This window comes from Leuciscus leuciscus (genome assembly GCF_965113295.1).
Source record: "Leuciscus leuciscus genome assembly, chromosome: 21".
Taxonomy (NCBI): Eukaryota; Metazoa; Chordata; class Actinopteri; order Cypriniformes; family Leuciscidae; genus Leuciscus; species Leuciscus leuciscus.
This window is the reverse complement of record NC_138745.1, coordinates 28,105,805-28,121,433: the sequence shown is the minus strand read 5'-3', so window position 1 is coordinate 28,121,433 and position 15,629 is coordinate 28,105,805. Positions and strand designations below refer to the sequence as shown.

Here is a 15,629-nt window from a genome sequence, read left to right as displayed (position 1 = left end):
TCGCAGTTTTCTTTGAAGTGTAGCCAGTCAGCGCTTCACGGGCCCGCCTCTGTCTAGAACTCTCGCTGATTGGAACTTTCACCTGTCAATCACAAGAACGTCATTGCGCGAGTTCTGTAGATTAGTTTAAAAGGGACTATGGGCAAATACCATTTGCAAGCAAAATTAGATAATGGAAAACGGATTTTTTTCTCTTTTTTTATTAAATATAGTATTGATAGGCAAAGTGAAGTGGCAACTTTTTATCATTTCAATTATGTTTGCATAATTTCAAACCAGTTAAACTTTGTAAAATATTTGTTAATATATTTATTATTACACCTGAATTCTGTGTTCCAGTGTTGTCACGTGAAATACGGACACTTATGATAAACAACAATTTTTGTGATATGTTCAAAAAGTCCTAAAAAGTTTCTACATAGCCTACATAAAAAAGTTTCTACAAATTAGTTCTGTGATTAATTCAGGAATGTAACAGGACATGGAAAATAGTTGGAATTTCATGGCATGCTTCTGCATTTCAGTGCAGGATAAATGGTAACATTTTGCCATATATTTTCCCCTAATACACCTCTGTTATATGTAAACTGTCAAACAAAGTAATTCAGATAAAGTAATTTTTTTACAACCCTTTGCTTTCTTCCATCATAGAATATGTAATAAAAAAGATAAAGACTATCTGATTCCCTTTCACGGGTTATCTGCCGGTCGACATGGTTGAGGCAAGCTATGAGAATCACACCCTAAATATTGTTACTGTTTAATCACAAATGTGATTCACTCTTTTAAATATCAATCTTAAATACACAAAAAGTTGAAAGAAAATCTCTCTAGCATGTGCTTTTTAAATTCTTGTGTGAACAGCAAGAGACTCAATAATAAAAATCAATACTACCAATATGCTGCAGTGTTTGGCTTCACATGTGTCTGAATTTACTATACTGGTTAATGGCTCAAAATTGGTCAAGCAAGGAAGGAAGGAAGGATTGTGCAACGAGGCAAGATTACACCATAAGGGATTTGATTAATCCTCAATGTTTATCTACTCTACCAAATTAAATTTACTTTAGTATCATACTAGTCCTCATGTCAATTACATCAAGAAGAAAATAACCTTACCATTCAAACTGCATCCTGTATTGCAATGACTGAAGTGTGGCACAAAGTAGCAAGTATTTTAGTTAAAGTTTTTTTGTTTTTTTTTACAACACAGAACATATTGTGACAGAACTCACAGTTGTAACAACTCCTCTCAAACAGGATATTGCAGCAGCGAATACATACTGGGCATACAGTGAGAACTAGAAGTGATTAGAGTTCTGCCCTCTACTGCCACTTTACAAACCTGCACCAAAAGGAAAAACAGAAATCTCACCACATTCTGTACCACTTAATACAGAAAGATTTGTGTTCAGGTACTGTAAATGGGAGACATTTACAAAACACATAAATCCACAATTAGTTATAACCAGGCCCAGATGGAATCTGAGGACAAATACAAATTTTGGTAGCTGAAAGCATAATCAAAAGGGTCAAAATTTAATGAACAAATAAGCGAGGATCACAGGACATGTAGGACTTTGTGAATTATGGACGTCCCAATTTAGCAGAAATCTACAGATGTGGATTATGTGCGCGCCTGGATCAAACAATTAATTTCTTAATGCATTTAAGCAAAATTTCATAATCACTGCCAGGTTTGTTAAAATTAGTGCATGCATTTTTATGGCAATTAAAGTAATGAAGCTGTAACTAGTTGTTTTTCTTTAATTAATTCATAGCACCAATATGTATTAGTTTGCCATTTCTACAGCTGGATCTCAGTGATGGCCATACACAAACCTCCTTCAATCTTTTCTTCAGTGCATATGAACAGAGTCCAGTAATCTGTTTTGATAAAAGTCAGTTTTTTGTTTGTTTTTTGCCTTGTGTTATTGCTATTGTCCTTTTAATAACACTTTTATACATCTGTGACTGCTGGTTTCCCAACCATGCATGACATAATTTAGGTGCAATGCGAGTAAATGTTCTAGAAAACAAGTAAACGAATGCAAATCTACTCATTAGTAAAGCAGAGTCCGATTCACTGCATAGAACAAGAAGCCTTTTTGGTCCTTTGTTCAACTTTATCTTTTTTTTTTTTTTTACTGCAGAAACAGTGCAGTTCGTCTGAGCCCAAGATAGCATCAAACAGTCAGTCTTGATTGGTGCATCTAAAGCAGAGCTTGGTTCCAGGTATGTGGGAACGCAATGATGACTTCCAATCACCATTGAATGTCAGGATTTACTATTTGAGAGGGTGGCTGCGTGTGGTTCTTGTACTGAGTGTGGAGGCATTGCTGTGCACATGGGGAGTCGTGGCCATCCAGCCAATCCTGGTAGAGGCGCTGAACCTCTGGGTTTGTTTCAGGCAGACGGACAGGTAAGCTGCTGTAATGCTCTTCCATTTGCTGGACCAAAGGTCGGTCAGGTCGACCTCCCTCTCCCTCAGCTTGTCCTCTCCCACTTAAACAGCCTGAAAGACAAAGAGAAGGAGAGATCAAGGAAAGAAACAGTACTTTTACATTCAAAGATAAAATGTTTATCAATGTACAAAAATAATGTTTTAATGACTTATTAACTATTATTGTTGTTATACATGTAATATACATTTTTTATTTAATATTACAAATGTATTTAATAATATATTTGTTATTTCATGATGGCTTGTGAGGAATGTTGCTCACAAAAAGTAATATTAAGCCACTAAAATAGTACAAAACAAGAAAAATGACATTCATTATTTTAAGATGACATTTACTATATTTCCAGGTTTTTTATGACCAAGCAAACCCTGTAATATAGATGTGTGAGACAAGTCGACTAAAGGGTGTTGCTGCTGTTTGTCAACATCGGAAATAAATTTGTTTTTAAATCCATTATTTTGCTTTATATTTTGTGCACTTTGTTACATTTTAAAAATACATTATTTTGAAAAGTATACATTAGGAGCAGAAAACAACATTTCATTTGATCTCAGACCTTGCATGCTTTCATTTTCTCACACAGAGAAATGTCCACTCGGAAGATGAGCAAAGTGAGCAAGTAGTTTGACTTGCACAAAAATGTATGTCAAATGTAACAATTAGGCTTGTTTTTTACCAGTTATGAGACAGGGCTCTAGAGTGCGACCAATTTGGTCGCACATGCGACCAAATTTTGTAAGGGTGCGACTAACATTTTTCCTAGGTCGCACCGGTGCACCTAACGTCCTCGCATCCGCTGCCTCTCCACGAACTAATCGTTTGTTCTCCTTTGACGGAACTCACACTCTTCTCTCACGCTTAATGAGTGATGACGGAGGACAGAATTAAACATTCAAACGTAGCCTAAGCCTGGTTACACTTAAGGTCTGTGATATTAGTCTGATTTTATTTTAGATTTCGGCTTCTAAAGATTATAAAAAATAATATATTGAGGTAAAACCATTAAAAACTATAGCCGCATTCTATCTAGTGCAACTTCTTCCCTTCGCAGCATTACACGGTCATTTCTCCCTAAAACTCAAACCTAACGACAGAATCAGCACGATCGGTGATTGTTGTAAAATGCAGTCTAGTTACTGTTGCTAACTTGCGGGACGCGTTAAATAATTAAAAGAGCTGCAAAAATCTGCATAAGAGATGCATGTTCGCAAGGCGGCGCGCGCTCCGAAACCGAGACCAAGACAAGCAAATTATAGCCTACTTTGGGTTTCATGTGCGCGTCTAAACGATCAAATGTACACAAAAGTATGTCAAAATTACCGGCTTGGAGATTCACTAATGGACGTAGTTATCGAAATAGTTGGGAGAATATGATGCATCAGACGTAGCAGATCTGCACTCGGTCTTAAAGGGGCCGCAGTCTAGTAAACATGCGGACGATTGCGCCATTGCTGCGAATCAAACAACAAGAGAAAAATTACTACAAAGCTCTTGAAAGAATAACTTCAGCTTTATTAAGCATTAATTTATTTATGAAAAATTACGCAGTGTTATTTTTCATTTGATTACTTTATTAGATTTCTTTTTAGGCCATACCTGAAGAGTAATGTTAGTAGACCTTACTGAAATTAAAGCACTGTGTAGGCCTATATAATGTGTATCTTTGTTTAATTGTTTATCTTTTTTTTTATCTATTGTTTATCTTTGTTTAATATTATATATATATATATATATATATATATATATATAAAACAAAAAGAACCGATAAGAATACAGTTAAAGTACCGGATCGATAAGCAGTATCGGTAAGAGTAGGAATACCGTTAAAACCCTTTACTCCCCGGTCAATGCTCCGACAACAGCCCAGACATGGAGCTACTTCAGCCACCATTCTCCCCAGTCCCTGGTAAGATGCCAAGCCCTGGTCCTTCGTCGGAGATGGCATCCGACTCAGAGACGGAGGTAGAGCCTACCGCGTCTGAGCTAGAGACTCAAAATAGTTTGTTTGGCAGCTCAGTGAAACACTTTAAACATTTTTTTATTTAAAAAAAATAGATTTTTATTTTTATATAGGCTACAGTAAAATTGTGCTTCAAATAAAAAAAGTATTTACCTACACCTTATTCTTGTTTAAAATCATTTACATAATATGAATGTATATAGAGCGTGATAAAAAGGTGACCTTGAATTTGTGGCGTTAAAGGTGACGCAAGCTGAGGAAAAATTTGGGTGCACCCAAATTTTGTGCTGGTGCACCTAAATAAAAAAGTTAGGCGCACCAGTGCAACCAAGGCAAAAAGTTAGTCTGGAGCCCTGTGAGAGACAATGGCGATTTAAAGGGGAAACAATTAGAATGAAACTTACTTGACAACAACAGATCTTTATAGCAATATTCTAACAAAACAGTATACCCTTGTTGACGGTACAAATCAAGCTTTTCTTCCGATTTTGCACATTTTCAAACCCGGATGTACAAGCGGATGCCAGACAACAATACCTTGACGTGCTGATTTATGTTGGCTAATTTTTGTTTGAGTAATTCTGTTTATAATAGGCTATTTAATTTGAATCAACAGGCAGTACAGGATTAATAAGTACAGAGTATTTTAATAAATATGTCAATATTGGCTAACATTGATTAAGTGAACCTTAAGTTTAATGTACACACATCATAATGCAAGGCAAGCACATTGTATATATATGACCTTTTTGACTGATTCATAGATTAAGTAGGCTATTTCAAATAGATATTCATATACAGACTTTTTTTGACTAGGCCTATCCTCTGGGGGGTTGTTAGACTAAAGTTGTGGCGAACATCCCGAGTAATAAGACGATACGTCATCTTATGCTCTCTTTTTTTGTGTGCGTGATGTCTGTGATTGTATTATGATATGTCAATAATTTAACATGTTATTTGTTATCTGTGTTATGTATGCATCTACGGTGGAAACAAATGTCCGCTCTATCTATCTATCTATCTATCTATCTATCTATCTATCTGTGTTCAAGCTTATTTTATTAATGACAGCACCTATTGAGTTGGGTAATAGCAAAATAAAATTCATGTAATATTTGTAATATGTTGTTTTGAAAAAAATTCATACCTCCAGGGCAGGAAAGCACCTCTACTAGCTGGTAGGGCACTTTGCCTTTCCTCATTCTGTGCACTAAAGTCTGAATGTTCCGGAAGCCATAGACTGCAGCGAACTGCAGGAGAGTCTCTCCATCACGCTCCAGCGCCACCTCCTGGAAGTCTCGATTCCTATCAGGAATAAGGCAGGTGTTTACACAGATGACAATCTAAGGATTTTATCAGTTGGCGGTTGGCATAATTTATAAATAATGATAAAATATAGATTATCCACCACATATCAAAAACGGACTGGTTTTATTCTCTCACCTGAGTGTCTTGTACACAATCTCTTGGACGTCTAGGCCAAACAGCTCTTTGGCTGCATGTTTGAAAATATGCTCCAGGAAGCCTTCAGATCCATGACCTTCATGCCTGGTCACACCTGAGTCACTTGTCTCACCAAATCTAAAAAAACGACACATTTTTGGATTATATATATATATATATATATATATATATATATATTTTATTTATTTTTTTCAGCAGTTACCTGGACTGTTATTGCCTTTGCTTTAATAGGTTAAATGTGAAGAATTATGCGATTGTTTAATGCTGCTAATTTAACTTACACATGATCCAAAGGAGCAGAGTCCACTTCCTCTACAGTAACTTTGCTTTGTTCCATCAAATGAAGAATCTCTCCTAAACCAAAAAAGGTCATTTAGAGTAATTTCAAAAGTACAAAGATCACAAAAACACCCTCCACTGAAACCTGCTTCTATACAACAACATGCATTAGTAATTTCTGGTCATTTCCAAGAAGGAAAGATGCAGTAGGGAATTTTATACATTCACTTCCATTCAAAAGTTTGGGATCAGTACCAAATACATTTATTCAGCAAGTATATTAAATGAAATCACAAGTGACAGTAAAGACTTTCACATTGTTTTACATGACTGCTTTCAAAAACATTGAAAATTCGTACAACCCCAAACATCTGAATGGCAGTTTTATATATAAAAATATAGATAATAGGATAAATAAATGTGAATTATTTGGTCTTAACCGGTTGCCTGGTTAGAAATGAATCTGAAAAGGTAAGAGGGGAATAAGGTCAGTCGTACCTGACGTAAGCACACAGTCGACGTCTCTGGTCTCTAGGATGCTGTTGTAGAATTCTTCTCTCACAGCTTCAAGCTTCTTATCAAAACAGGGAGCCACCACCACATGGAAAACCTGATCCGGGGTCAGTTTCTACAAGACATAACACAAAACAGATACAGTGCCTCATTCAGTCACCATTGTAATCATGTAAAAATGGACCATTTTTACATGATTGTGATACAGTAAGCACAAAGGTCCATAGGCAGAGTGTTCATGCTTTTGACCAGTAAATTTCAATTACTTTTCCAGAGTTCTGGATAATGCTTTTTTTTTTTTTATAATAATAATAATAATCACTTAGAGAATTCTGTAGCACTTTGGAATAAGACCACACTCATTAGTGTAAGTGTACAAATATATTTTTTAGATCAGATCAAAACATTAAATACAACATACCTATTTTAGCATTATTTAATTTCCATGCCTTCTTCAGGCCTGACAATAACCTGATATTACCAGGTTTTCCAGGGAGCCCTGGACAAGTGGCCACCTCTCACCTGTTGTCTGGCAAAAAAGTCTTTGACCAAGGAGCCCATGATCTGTTGAGGTGATCTGGAGTTGCAGATGTGTGGCGTGACCAGGCTACCAAGAACATGCTCTGCATAGCGAATCCACCCTGAGCACAAACAAAATCACACATTTAATCTTCATATATTTACTACACATAGCAACTAGTGGCCATGTAGCAGTAGTAGGACTACTAGTTCTAAGAGGTGGCAGAATCTATATTTGACCTGACAATAATGTATTGATATTCTCATAAAAAAAAATAAAATAAAAAAAAAAATCTATCTATATAGTATGTAAGTAAATTTTTACGCTACAGTTGAGAAAATTATATTGGTCAAGTAAAGGAGTAAAGGTTTTCAATTACTATGCACTAAACATTAAAAAAAACAAAAACACAAAATTATTGTATCTTGAACCCATATAAATTAGATGTTTTTAAAATAACTATCCTGTGCTCACCAAGGCTACATTTATTTGATCAATAATACAGTAAAATGTATTACTGTTTTCTGTTTTAATATATTTAAAAATGTAATTTATTCCTGTGATGGCAAAGCTGAATTTTTAGAAGTCATTACTCCAGTCTTCAGTGTCACATGATCCCTCAGAAATCATTCTAAAATGCTGATTTGGTGCTCAAGAAACATTTCTTATTATCAGTGTTGAAAGCAGTTTTTTTTTTTTTTTGATTCTTTAATGAATAGAAAGTACAGAATTTATTTCAAACAGAAATCTTCTGAAACATTATAAATGTCTTTATGGTTACATTTGATAAAGTTTCTTGCTGAATAAAAGTGTTACTTTACAATAAAAAAAATACTGCATCGACAATACCTCTCTCTGCTGATTCCCACCACTACTAGTTTGAGCAAGACATGTAACCCTGGGTCATTTAACTAAATGTACTGGAAGTCACATTAATTAAACATCAGCTTAGTGAGTCAATAATCATCCATGATGAAAATTAAATAATGGCCGCTCTGAGAGTGAGGACAGAAGTTGTGAAAAGTGCAGGAAGGGTGTGTGAGGTGTCTTGCACTCATCTATCTCACAGCTACAGAATGCTATGGCAATCTAACAGCCCCACCCATTCAAACACAACCCCCATTTACACACCACTGCACCACATTTGGCTCTTATCTACATTAAGAGACACCTTGTTTGCGAAACACATAAAGGCTTGAGGTTCAGAGTTAAGAAGCAGAAAACATGATCTTTTTCTTGAAAGCTCTGGCTAGAGGTGCTTATTTGTGTTGCAGGATGGATGTAAGTTGGCAACCACGATGTGTTTTAAGAGATGTAATTGAGATTAAAGGCATGTAAGATTTTTGCATTAAAATATCCAAAAAACACTAGCACAGTGTTATATATTTTGTTCACTTGTGTACTCCCAAATGTTTCCAACAATGTTTAAATCCAGAGAAATTCACAATTTTAACCAGTGTAACGACCCTCCTCATTGCGTCGCCTGTCAATGTCCGCGTTATCCTCGGTTTTCACTTTTACTGTCGTAGAAACCATGGCAACACAGTGAGTCTCGTGAAAAAAATGTGGAAGTAGTAGTTGTAGCGTCTAGCACGACACTCTGCTGTTGTTTCACACAGTCGTCATGGACCACAATTATTTGTTATTGTTTGCAGCAGGTTCTATTGCCAAAGATAACTCCAAGAAAAGTAAATGTGCAGATGAATCAAATGACTCAAGAATTTTCAAGAGCAGAAATAAAACGACGATCAGTATTGGTGTGGCATATCCTAACGCTGTTTAACTCCTTAACCAGCATCGGCGATTGGGCGGGCCTATACTTTTATTACTTTTTTTTTACCTTTGTTTTATAACAAATATTCAATTGACTATCATAAACTATGCATCATTTGAAAGCTAAAACATTCAAGAATCATGTTCTGAACTTGTTTTTGCAATCAATACACCGGAGAGGAAAGGGTTAAATTAAATGCTGGAGGACTGGCCAAGTAAACATGAACAAAATGATGAGTATATGGCAGTGTAATTATTAAAATCAGTACGTGTTATACATTTAATTTGGCAAATAAAGTGACATGTATGAGTGGTAATTTAGCAATAAACATGAGTCAAAACATACATCAATTTCACTAGCTCACTCATGAACATGATTTGTGAGTCCCTACAGACTGATTTCCATCGGCAGTGAAGGGGAAGATGACAACTCCCATCATTCCACGTTCCATCAAGCCACGCCTTTGTTATTGTTTTGAATATGCGACCTCTAGCGCGAAAATTACATACTGTGCCTTTAAGTGGTTATCAGGATGGTCTTACCTGGACATGAGGAAGTGAACATCGGCATGGCATTGGCATCATGATGTTTACGGCGGAAACGCTGAACAAATTCTCTCTGGCTTTCCAAAATGCTAAAACTGGCAGCTACTGTACTGTCAAAGACATAATGAACCCCTGAGGAGACAGATGAAAGAGGCCTTTAAAACAGTATGTTAAACTCAGTATTAAAGAACTCATGCCATGCGTAACAGGGTTATTATTGTTAGCTAAAACTAAAACTATTCAAAACTAAAATAAATTATTAAATTAAAATAAATGAATTATTAAAATAAAGCTGAAATAAAATAAAATATAAATATTGAAAACAAAAATTAAATGTTGCCATGCACTAAAATTACTAACTGAGAAGAAATTAAAAAATAAAACTGAACTATATGTAATACTCAAATAGAAATAAATAGTAATATTAAATAATAAAAATGACATTACACATTTTTTTATATAAATGAAAACTAAAAAAGCTCAAATAAAAGCTAATTCAAAAGATTAATAAAAACTATAGTAGTAAATACATAATACTAAAATAACACTGATGTTACATGGATACAAATATTTAGGATGGTTATTAACTTTCAGATTTCATGTGGCAAATATTTGCTATGTGAACATCTTGATTTAATGAAAAGCAGAAAAAAAAGAGTGACTTTAAGGCAAATGTGGCGTCCAGACGTACCCACACTCTTCAGGAATCCACAGAGTTTCTGTGCAGCTGCTGGAACGTCCAATTGAAATTTAACAGCAAAGAATGGCAGCGACTGGGGACACACGGACACCACGAGAATTTTGTGCTTCGAAGTGTCACATTTCTGCCAAAAACACAAAAATAACAATGTGAGATACATCCACACAGATCATCTTTCTAAAGTCTGAATTTGTCAGGCTTAAAGTACCTTATTAATGGCAAGCACATGGTTGATCTCATCCAGATTCTGCTGAGAGATTCCCTTGCCTTCGTCTTCCGACACGCAGCCGTCGCAGGACAGACACGCGCTCAGCAACACCTGCTGAACTGAGGTGGACTCTCTCACCTGAGGAAAACAGCGTTTCAGATTATCCACATCTACGTCAAATACAAATGAGTGTTTGTTCATTCATCCTCCCCCAAACCAAACACAAACAAAACAACAGATGTGAACCGCAGTTTATCAGATTACAACTCAGTGTGTCTGACGCATAAAAGGAGCAATGTGACATACCTCTCCATTTGCAACACCTTTCTCTTGCAGTGAGTTTATACTTTCATCACTTTTTTTCTTGTTGCACTAAAAGGTGGAATCGAGGGAAAATAAACACTAATGAGTGATTACGCAATACATGATTGACAATAAAATAAAGCATGGAATTCATACATAAACCAAAACAATTGTGAATAATGGTGTCAGAATTAAATAAATACATTACCTGTTTTGTGCAATTCTCACACTTTTCTTTTTTCCGTCCAATTTTGACTTCAGACATTGTATAAGGAGCTCTTGAAATGTTCAGTGCCATAAATTACTCCTGTGAAATGAAAGACTGAAAATGAAAGCTTGCTGTATTTATAGAGCATTCTGGGTGTTATGTGACACCAAAAACACATATTTAACACAAACAGGGAATTAGAAATAAAATACAGTCACAATAAAGCCTGTTATTAACCTGGAGTATTCATACAAGCACCAATTTAAGGGAAATGTGATAATTTCAGGTTCCCATGATGGGCTCTTTTCAGTTTCACCAAATTACTGTTTTGAGGATCTTTCGTGCTTTTGTAAATAATCACACGTTAAGCAGTTGGATCACGTTCATTTTCTCAGCATGTAATAGGGTGATAAATAAATGACAAGAGAGCTCTGAGGACTTCGCTTTTCCTTAGATAACCCGTGACATTTACTCAACACTCTCCGGAGACACCATTATCTAACGTTGCCGAATGTGCTAAAATAAATCATAAACTAAAAAAACTAAAAAACTAAAAAAAAGAAAAAGACCTAAAAAAAAAAAAGACCAACCGACTCACATAAAAACCACATGAAGTCCTTATTGTTCAGGGGGAAAGCAGGAGACGCAGCAGTGGAACTATAGCAGGCACTTCTATTAATGACACTTGAAAGCGCGAGCTGACCATCTAAAAACAGCGCACTGCGGTCATTTAACACTGATGTTCATCCAGTCATCCGTTCCACAACTCTGACTAATCCGAATGGGCCACATTCGCGGTAGAAGGATCTCGGCTCGTCTTGGCTTCGGTGCATCCGACTCCATTGTCCTTAGCAATGTCTGAATCGTGAATGAATCATCCTTTTGAGTCGGATCATTTCAATGAATCAGTTGAACCGTTAAGCCGTTCTCGAGTCATCAACTCACTGAACCAAGAATCTTCTCTTCCGGACATGTCTAATTCGTAATGATTAGACAACCGTCTCTTTCCAACATACAACTGATTCGTGATGTGTCGGGTCATAACCGCCATTGTTGGCAAAGACAAGGGACTTAGGTTTGTCGGACATTCTCGAGTCTCGACTCGCTATGATCCCTGTTAACAAACTCACCCAGAATGTCTGAATCGGAATTATTCGGATTATAGTATTATTTAAAGTAAATGCAAAATATATGTATGCTATAAATGACTTTTTTTTATAAGCCGAATCATGGCTGCAACAAATACATATATATTTTTAAAATAAGCATCCCTTCCTAACTAAAACAAATTAATACAAATAAAATGTACCTACATGTGGGGTTTAGAACATGACTCGCTGGATATCAACGACCACGTGATGGCGTGTTACGTCATTACTTAAATAACCTCGTTTTTTTTTTTTTTAAACCGGTTCCTAGAATCGAACTGTTTGAACAAACCGATTCGCGAGAATGATTCCTTGCGTGTGGATCGACACGCATGCGTGAATCAGCAACAGTGGTGTCAACTTCCCCTGAACCGATCAAATAATGCTCGCCTTTCTGGAAATAATCAATTTAATCGTATATAAGACAATTTTGGGATAGTTACATATATTACATTTTATTGAGGACATTGCATACATTGCTAAAACGGTTTGGATTTATAGCGATTTTCGAATAACTGTTGGTACAGTATTCAAGTAATCACGAACTTGGTGTTTTCACACATATATTACTCTTTTCATACATAACACAGGTATGTTTCAGATTATTAACGAGCCACGACTGGAAGGAAGCGTCATAAAGTAGAGGGCGGGTCCTTTAAATAAGTTTTACCCAATCAGAACGGAATCTGCTTAGCGGAAATCAACGTCATCCGAAGGCGGGTTTATGTGTATGGGCAGCATGAGCTACACATTTTATTTCCTTAATTTGTTTTCTGTCAGTTTCCTATTGCAAATGTCCGACATTTAAATTTGATATATTTAAAAAAATAATTAAATTGATTTGTCCGAAAGGAAAAAGCGACTTATTGAGGTAAGATGTCAGATACTTTACTTTCACATGCGATTATGGCAGTTATTGGGAGAATATGTGCGGTCACATTAATGAGGGTGTTGTCCCTGTGCTATTTAAAAAATATACGAAACTGACCTGGTTTATTATTCTTATATTCAATATACTGTTCATAAAAACAACTTTGTGCAGTATTTAGACTTTTAAAAGTGTGCTTTCCTTGTATAAAGCTGCAGTATTCTGGCATGTTATGATTATAGTGATGCTACACACATAACTGGAAATCTCCAACAAGCTCTTAGATGGACTCAACTAGACATTACTGTGTTCACAATTTTTTAAAAATATATTTTAACATGTTTTTTTCTTCTTCTAACAGATGGGGTATATGGTCGTTGAAAAACATACATCGGATCTTCTCCATTTGAAGAGGTCTCCTGGGATTAGATCATGGTCCCTCCTTGTTGGTATGAGATCTGGGGACTTTGGCAGCTGGACGTGTGTAGTCTAACATGCGTAGCACAAAATATATTTAAATGTCTTCCTTCTTCCTCTTTTTACAGGAATTGCTTCAGTTGGACTAGCAGCAGCCTATTATAGTGCTGGTGAGAAATGGTTCCTGAATGTGTAATAATAACCCTGGAAGTGAATAAAACAACAAAAAGATCACTTTTGTGATCTGTGTTCCTCATTTTGCTCTTTCCTTTTGTTGTAGACAACATATTATGGAAGATGTTCTACGTGTCAGGTTGTTTTTTTGTAGCCCTACAGAATATGGAGGAATGGGAGGTGGGGAGATGTTTTATACACACTACATCCATGATCTTTAAGTTAATGTATTCAGCTGTCCTGACTAACAATCTGTTGCGCTTTGTCCTTAGGAAGCAGTGTTTGATAAATCTAAGAATGAGATAGAAATAAAGACGTTTAGTATCTACACCATGATACTGACTCTGTGGAGAAGGGGGCAAGAGAGAGGTGAGCTTTGTGTTATCTGTCATTATTTGTTTTGCGCTAAATGACTGACCAAATAACCAGATGAAAATGCTTTTTCTTTCCAACTCAGTGGTGGTAGATCTGCGGCACCTGCGAGACGTGAGTGTTCAGGAGGAGAGAGTGAGGTATCTTGGGAAGGGTTACCTGTTAGTGCTGCGTCTAGCGACGGGCTTCTCTCACCCGCTTACACAAAGTGCCACGCTGGGGTCACGCAGGTACTTAAAATATGTCCTTTTACAGTCCTATGGTTATGTTAAACAAAAAGTACATCAGTATATTCATTAATAATAAAAAACATTAGATAGACTTTATATTAGATTTCATATATATATGACCCTGGATCACAAAACCAGTCACATGTCGCACGGGTATATTTGTGGTAATAGCCAACAATACATTGTATGGGTCAAAATTATTGATTTTTCTTTTATGCCAAAAATCATTAGGATATTAAGTAAAGATCATGTTCCATGAAGATATTTTGTAAATTTCCTACCGTACATATATAAAACATTTATTTCTGTGAGTGAATGCAGCACAATCGCCAACATAAATGAACAACTTTAAAGGAGATTTTCTCAATGTTTAGATTTTTTTGCACCCTCAGATTCCAGATTTTCAATAGTTGTATCTCGGCCAAATATTGTCCTATCCTAACAAACCATACATCAATGGAAAGCTTATTTCTTCAGCGTTCAGTTGATGTATAAACCTCAATTTAAAAAAATGTACCCATGTGACTGGTTTTGTGGTCCTGTGTCACAATAGCCTATATATATATATATATGAGAGAGAGAGAGAGAGAGAGAGAGAGAGGGGCAGGCCTATATATATAATTTTTTACGCTATAATTCTGTGTATGATATATATATGTTTATGTATACTGCAAACACACACACATCCATTAAATGTGTTTTACACCATTTGGTTTTTTTCAGTGTGACATTATTGTGACTGTTTTTCTTGTTTTGTTTTTTGCTTTTGTTCAGTGATGTGGAGGCACTTGCTGCACTTCTGAAGCGCTTTTTGGGTCTTGAGGAGTTACAGCAGCGTTTGGCAGAAGACGATTCTCCTGATGAAGATGACATTGAGGATTTGGGATTGGGTGATAGCAGTGATTCAAAAGAGGAAGATGAACTTTAAAAGCCTCAGGGAGAGTTAGAAAATGGTGGAAAACACTGTATTAAGTGAAACAAACAAATGTTCCAGCCTTACAAACACCCTGATGACAATCTCAAAGCATTATCTGTTATTGTCACATTGCATTTTCACTTACATCTTTAAAGAGGCATTACCAGATGATATTCAGTACTTTTGCTAGATTTCTCTGTATACTTCGCTACATGCATAACTAATTTGACAGTTTGTGAAATAATTGCATGAAGAGTTCCCTTCCATTGGTCATGTGCTCAAATATTATATGCATGCACATTCAGATCACAGAGATGCAAACTGTAATGAGTGAAAATGGATTTAACTGCTTTTGTTTACGGTTTTCATTTTCTTTTTGTAAATATGTTAATATCATTTTTCATTCTAAATCCTGAATTAAAAAAATATATATATTGCAGCTGCTCAGAAGTCAATTGTCTTCTAAGGGGATGCTTTACAAATTTTTGCTGCCACTTTTTTATTAGGTTAATATGAGTATACTTTGTTTCAGATTTCTTTTTTAAATAAAAGTATTTGATAACAT

The 15,629-nt window shown here is 35.9% G+C and overlaps 2 protein-coding genes across 4 annotated transcripts; one reads left to right on the top strand and one right to left on the bottom strand.

Annotated features, from left to right (window-relative positions):
* Nucleotides 1–1,161: 1,161 nt before the first annotated feature.
* Nucleotides 1,162–12,271, bottom strand: narf (nuclear prelamin A recognition factor). 3 transcript variants are annotated; one of them, XM_082152992.1, is made up of 12 exons: nucleotides 12,253–12,271; nucleotides 10,940–11,038; nucleotides 10,735–10,800; nucleotides 10,429–10,566; nucleotides 10,212–10,344; nucleotides 9,518–9,652; nucleotides 7,204–7,322; nucleotides 6,667–6,796; nucleotides 6,171–6,243; nucleotides 5,869–6,006; nucleotides 5,573–5,730; nucleotides 1,162–2,515 (listed from the first exon to the last, which is right to left on the bottom strand). In XM_082152992.1, exons 2-12 carry the CDS (start codon nucleotides 11,027–11,029, stop codon nucleotides 2,265–2,267), a joined length of 1,431 nt encoding a protein of 476 aa, XP_082009118.1. In that variant the 5' UTR covers nucleotides 11,030–11,038; nucleotides 12,253–12,271; the 3' UTR covers nucleotides 1,162–2,264. The 3 variants fall into 3 exon arrangements, with proteins under 3 accessions (XP_082009118.1, XP_082009116.1, XP_082009117.1); XM_082152990.1 differs by lacking the exon at nucleotides 12,253–12,271 and adding an exon at nucleotides 11,534–11,822 and having other exon boundaries at nucleotides 10,940–11,035; XM_082152991.1 differs by lacking the exon at nucleotides 12,253–12,271 and adding an exon at nucleotides 11,538–11,822.
* A 526-nt stretch (nucleotides 12,272–12,797) lies between these two features.
* cybc1 (cytochrome b-245 chaperone 1) lies at nucleotides 12,798–15,628 on the top strand. Its single transcript, XM_082153024.1, has 7 exons — nucleotides 12,798–12,958; nucleotides 13,317–13,404; nucleotides 13,501–13,542; nucleotides 13,653–13,726; nucleotides 13,819–13,915; nucleotides 14,004–14,148; nucleotides 14,923–15,628. The coding sequence occupies exons 2-7, from the start codon at nucleotides 13,317–13,319 to the stop codon at nucleotides 15,074–15,076; spliced, it is 600 nt and encodes a 199-aa protein (XP_082009150.1). The 5' UTR covers nucleotides 12,798–12,958; the 3' UTR covers nucleotides 15,077–15,628.
* The last annotated feature ends 1 nt before the right edge of the window (nucleotide 15,629 follows it).

What these genes read in the sequence shown, in the direction of transcription:
- narf (XM_082152992.1), bottom strand. Translation starts at nt 11,029, where the DNA reads ATGGCACTGAACATTTCAAGAGCTCCTTATACAATGTCTGAAGTCAAA. An exon ending in GTGAGAATTGCACAAAACAG is followed by an intron (nt 10,801 to 10,939) that starts GTAATGTATTTA and finishes TCCACCTTTTAG; the next exon opens with TGCAACAAGAAAAAAAGTGA. An exon ending in CGACTGTGTGCTTACGTCAG is followed by an intron (nt 6,244 to 6,666) that starts GTACGACTGACC and finishes TTTTTGGTTTAG; the next exon opens with GAGAGATTCTTCATTTGATG.
- cybc1 (XM_082153024.1), top strand. Translation starts at nt 13,317, where the DNA reads ATGGGGTATATGGTCGTTGAAAAACATACATCGGATCTTCTCCATTTG. An exon ending in GAGAAGGGGGCAAGAGAGAG is followed by an intron (nt 13,916 to 14,003) that starts GTGAGCTTTGTG and finishes TTTCCAACTCAG; the next exon opens with TGGTGGTAGATCTGCGGCAC. An exon ending in GCCACGCTGGGGTCACGCAG is followed by an intron (nt 14,149 to 14,922) that starts GTACTTAAAATA and finishes GCTTTTGTTCAG; the next exon opens with TGATGTGGAGGCACTTGCTG.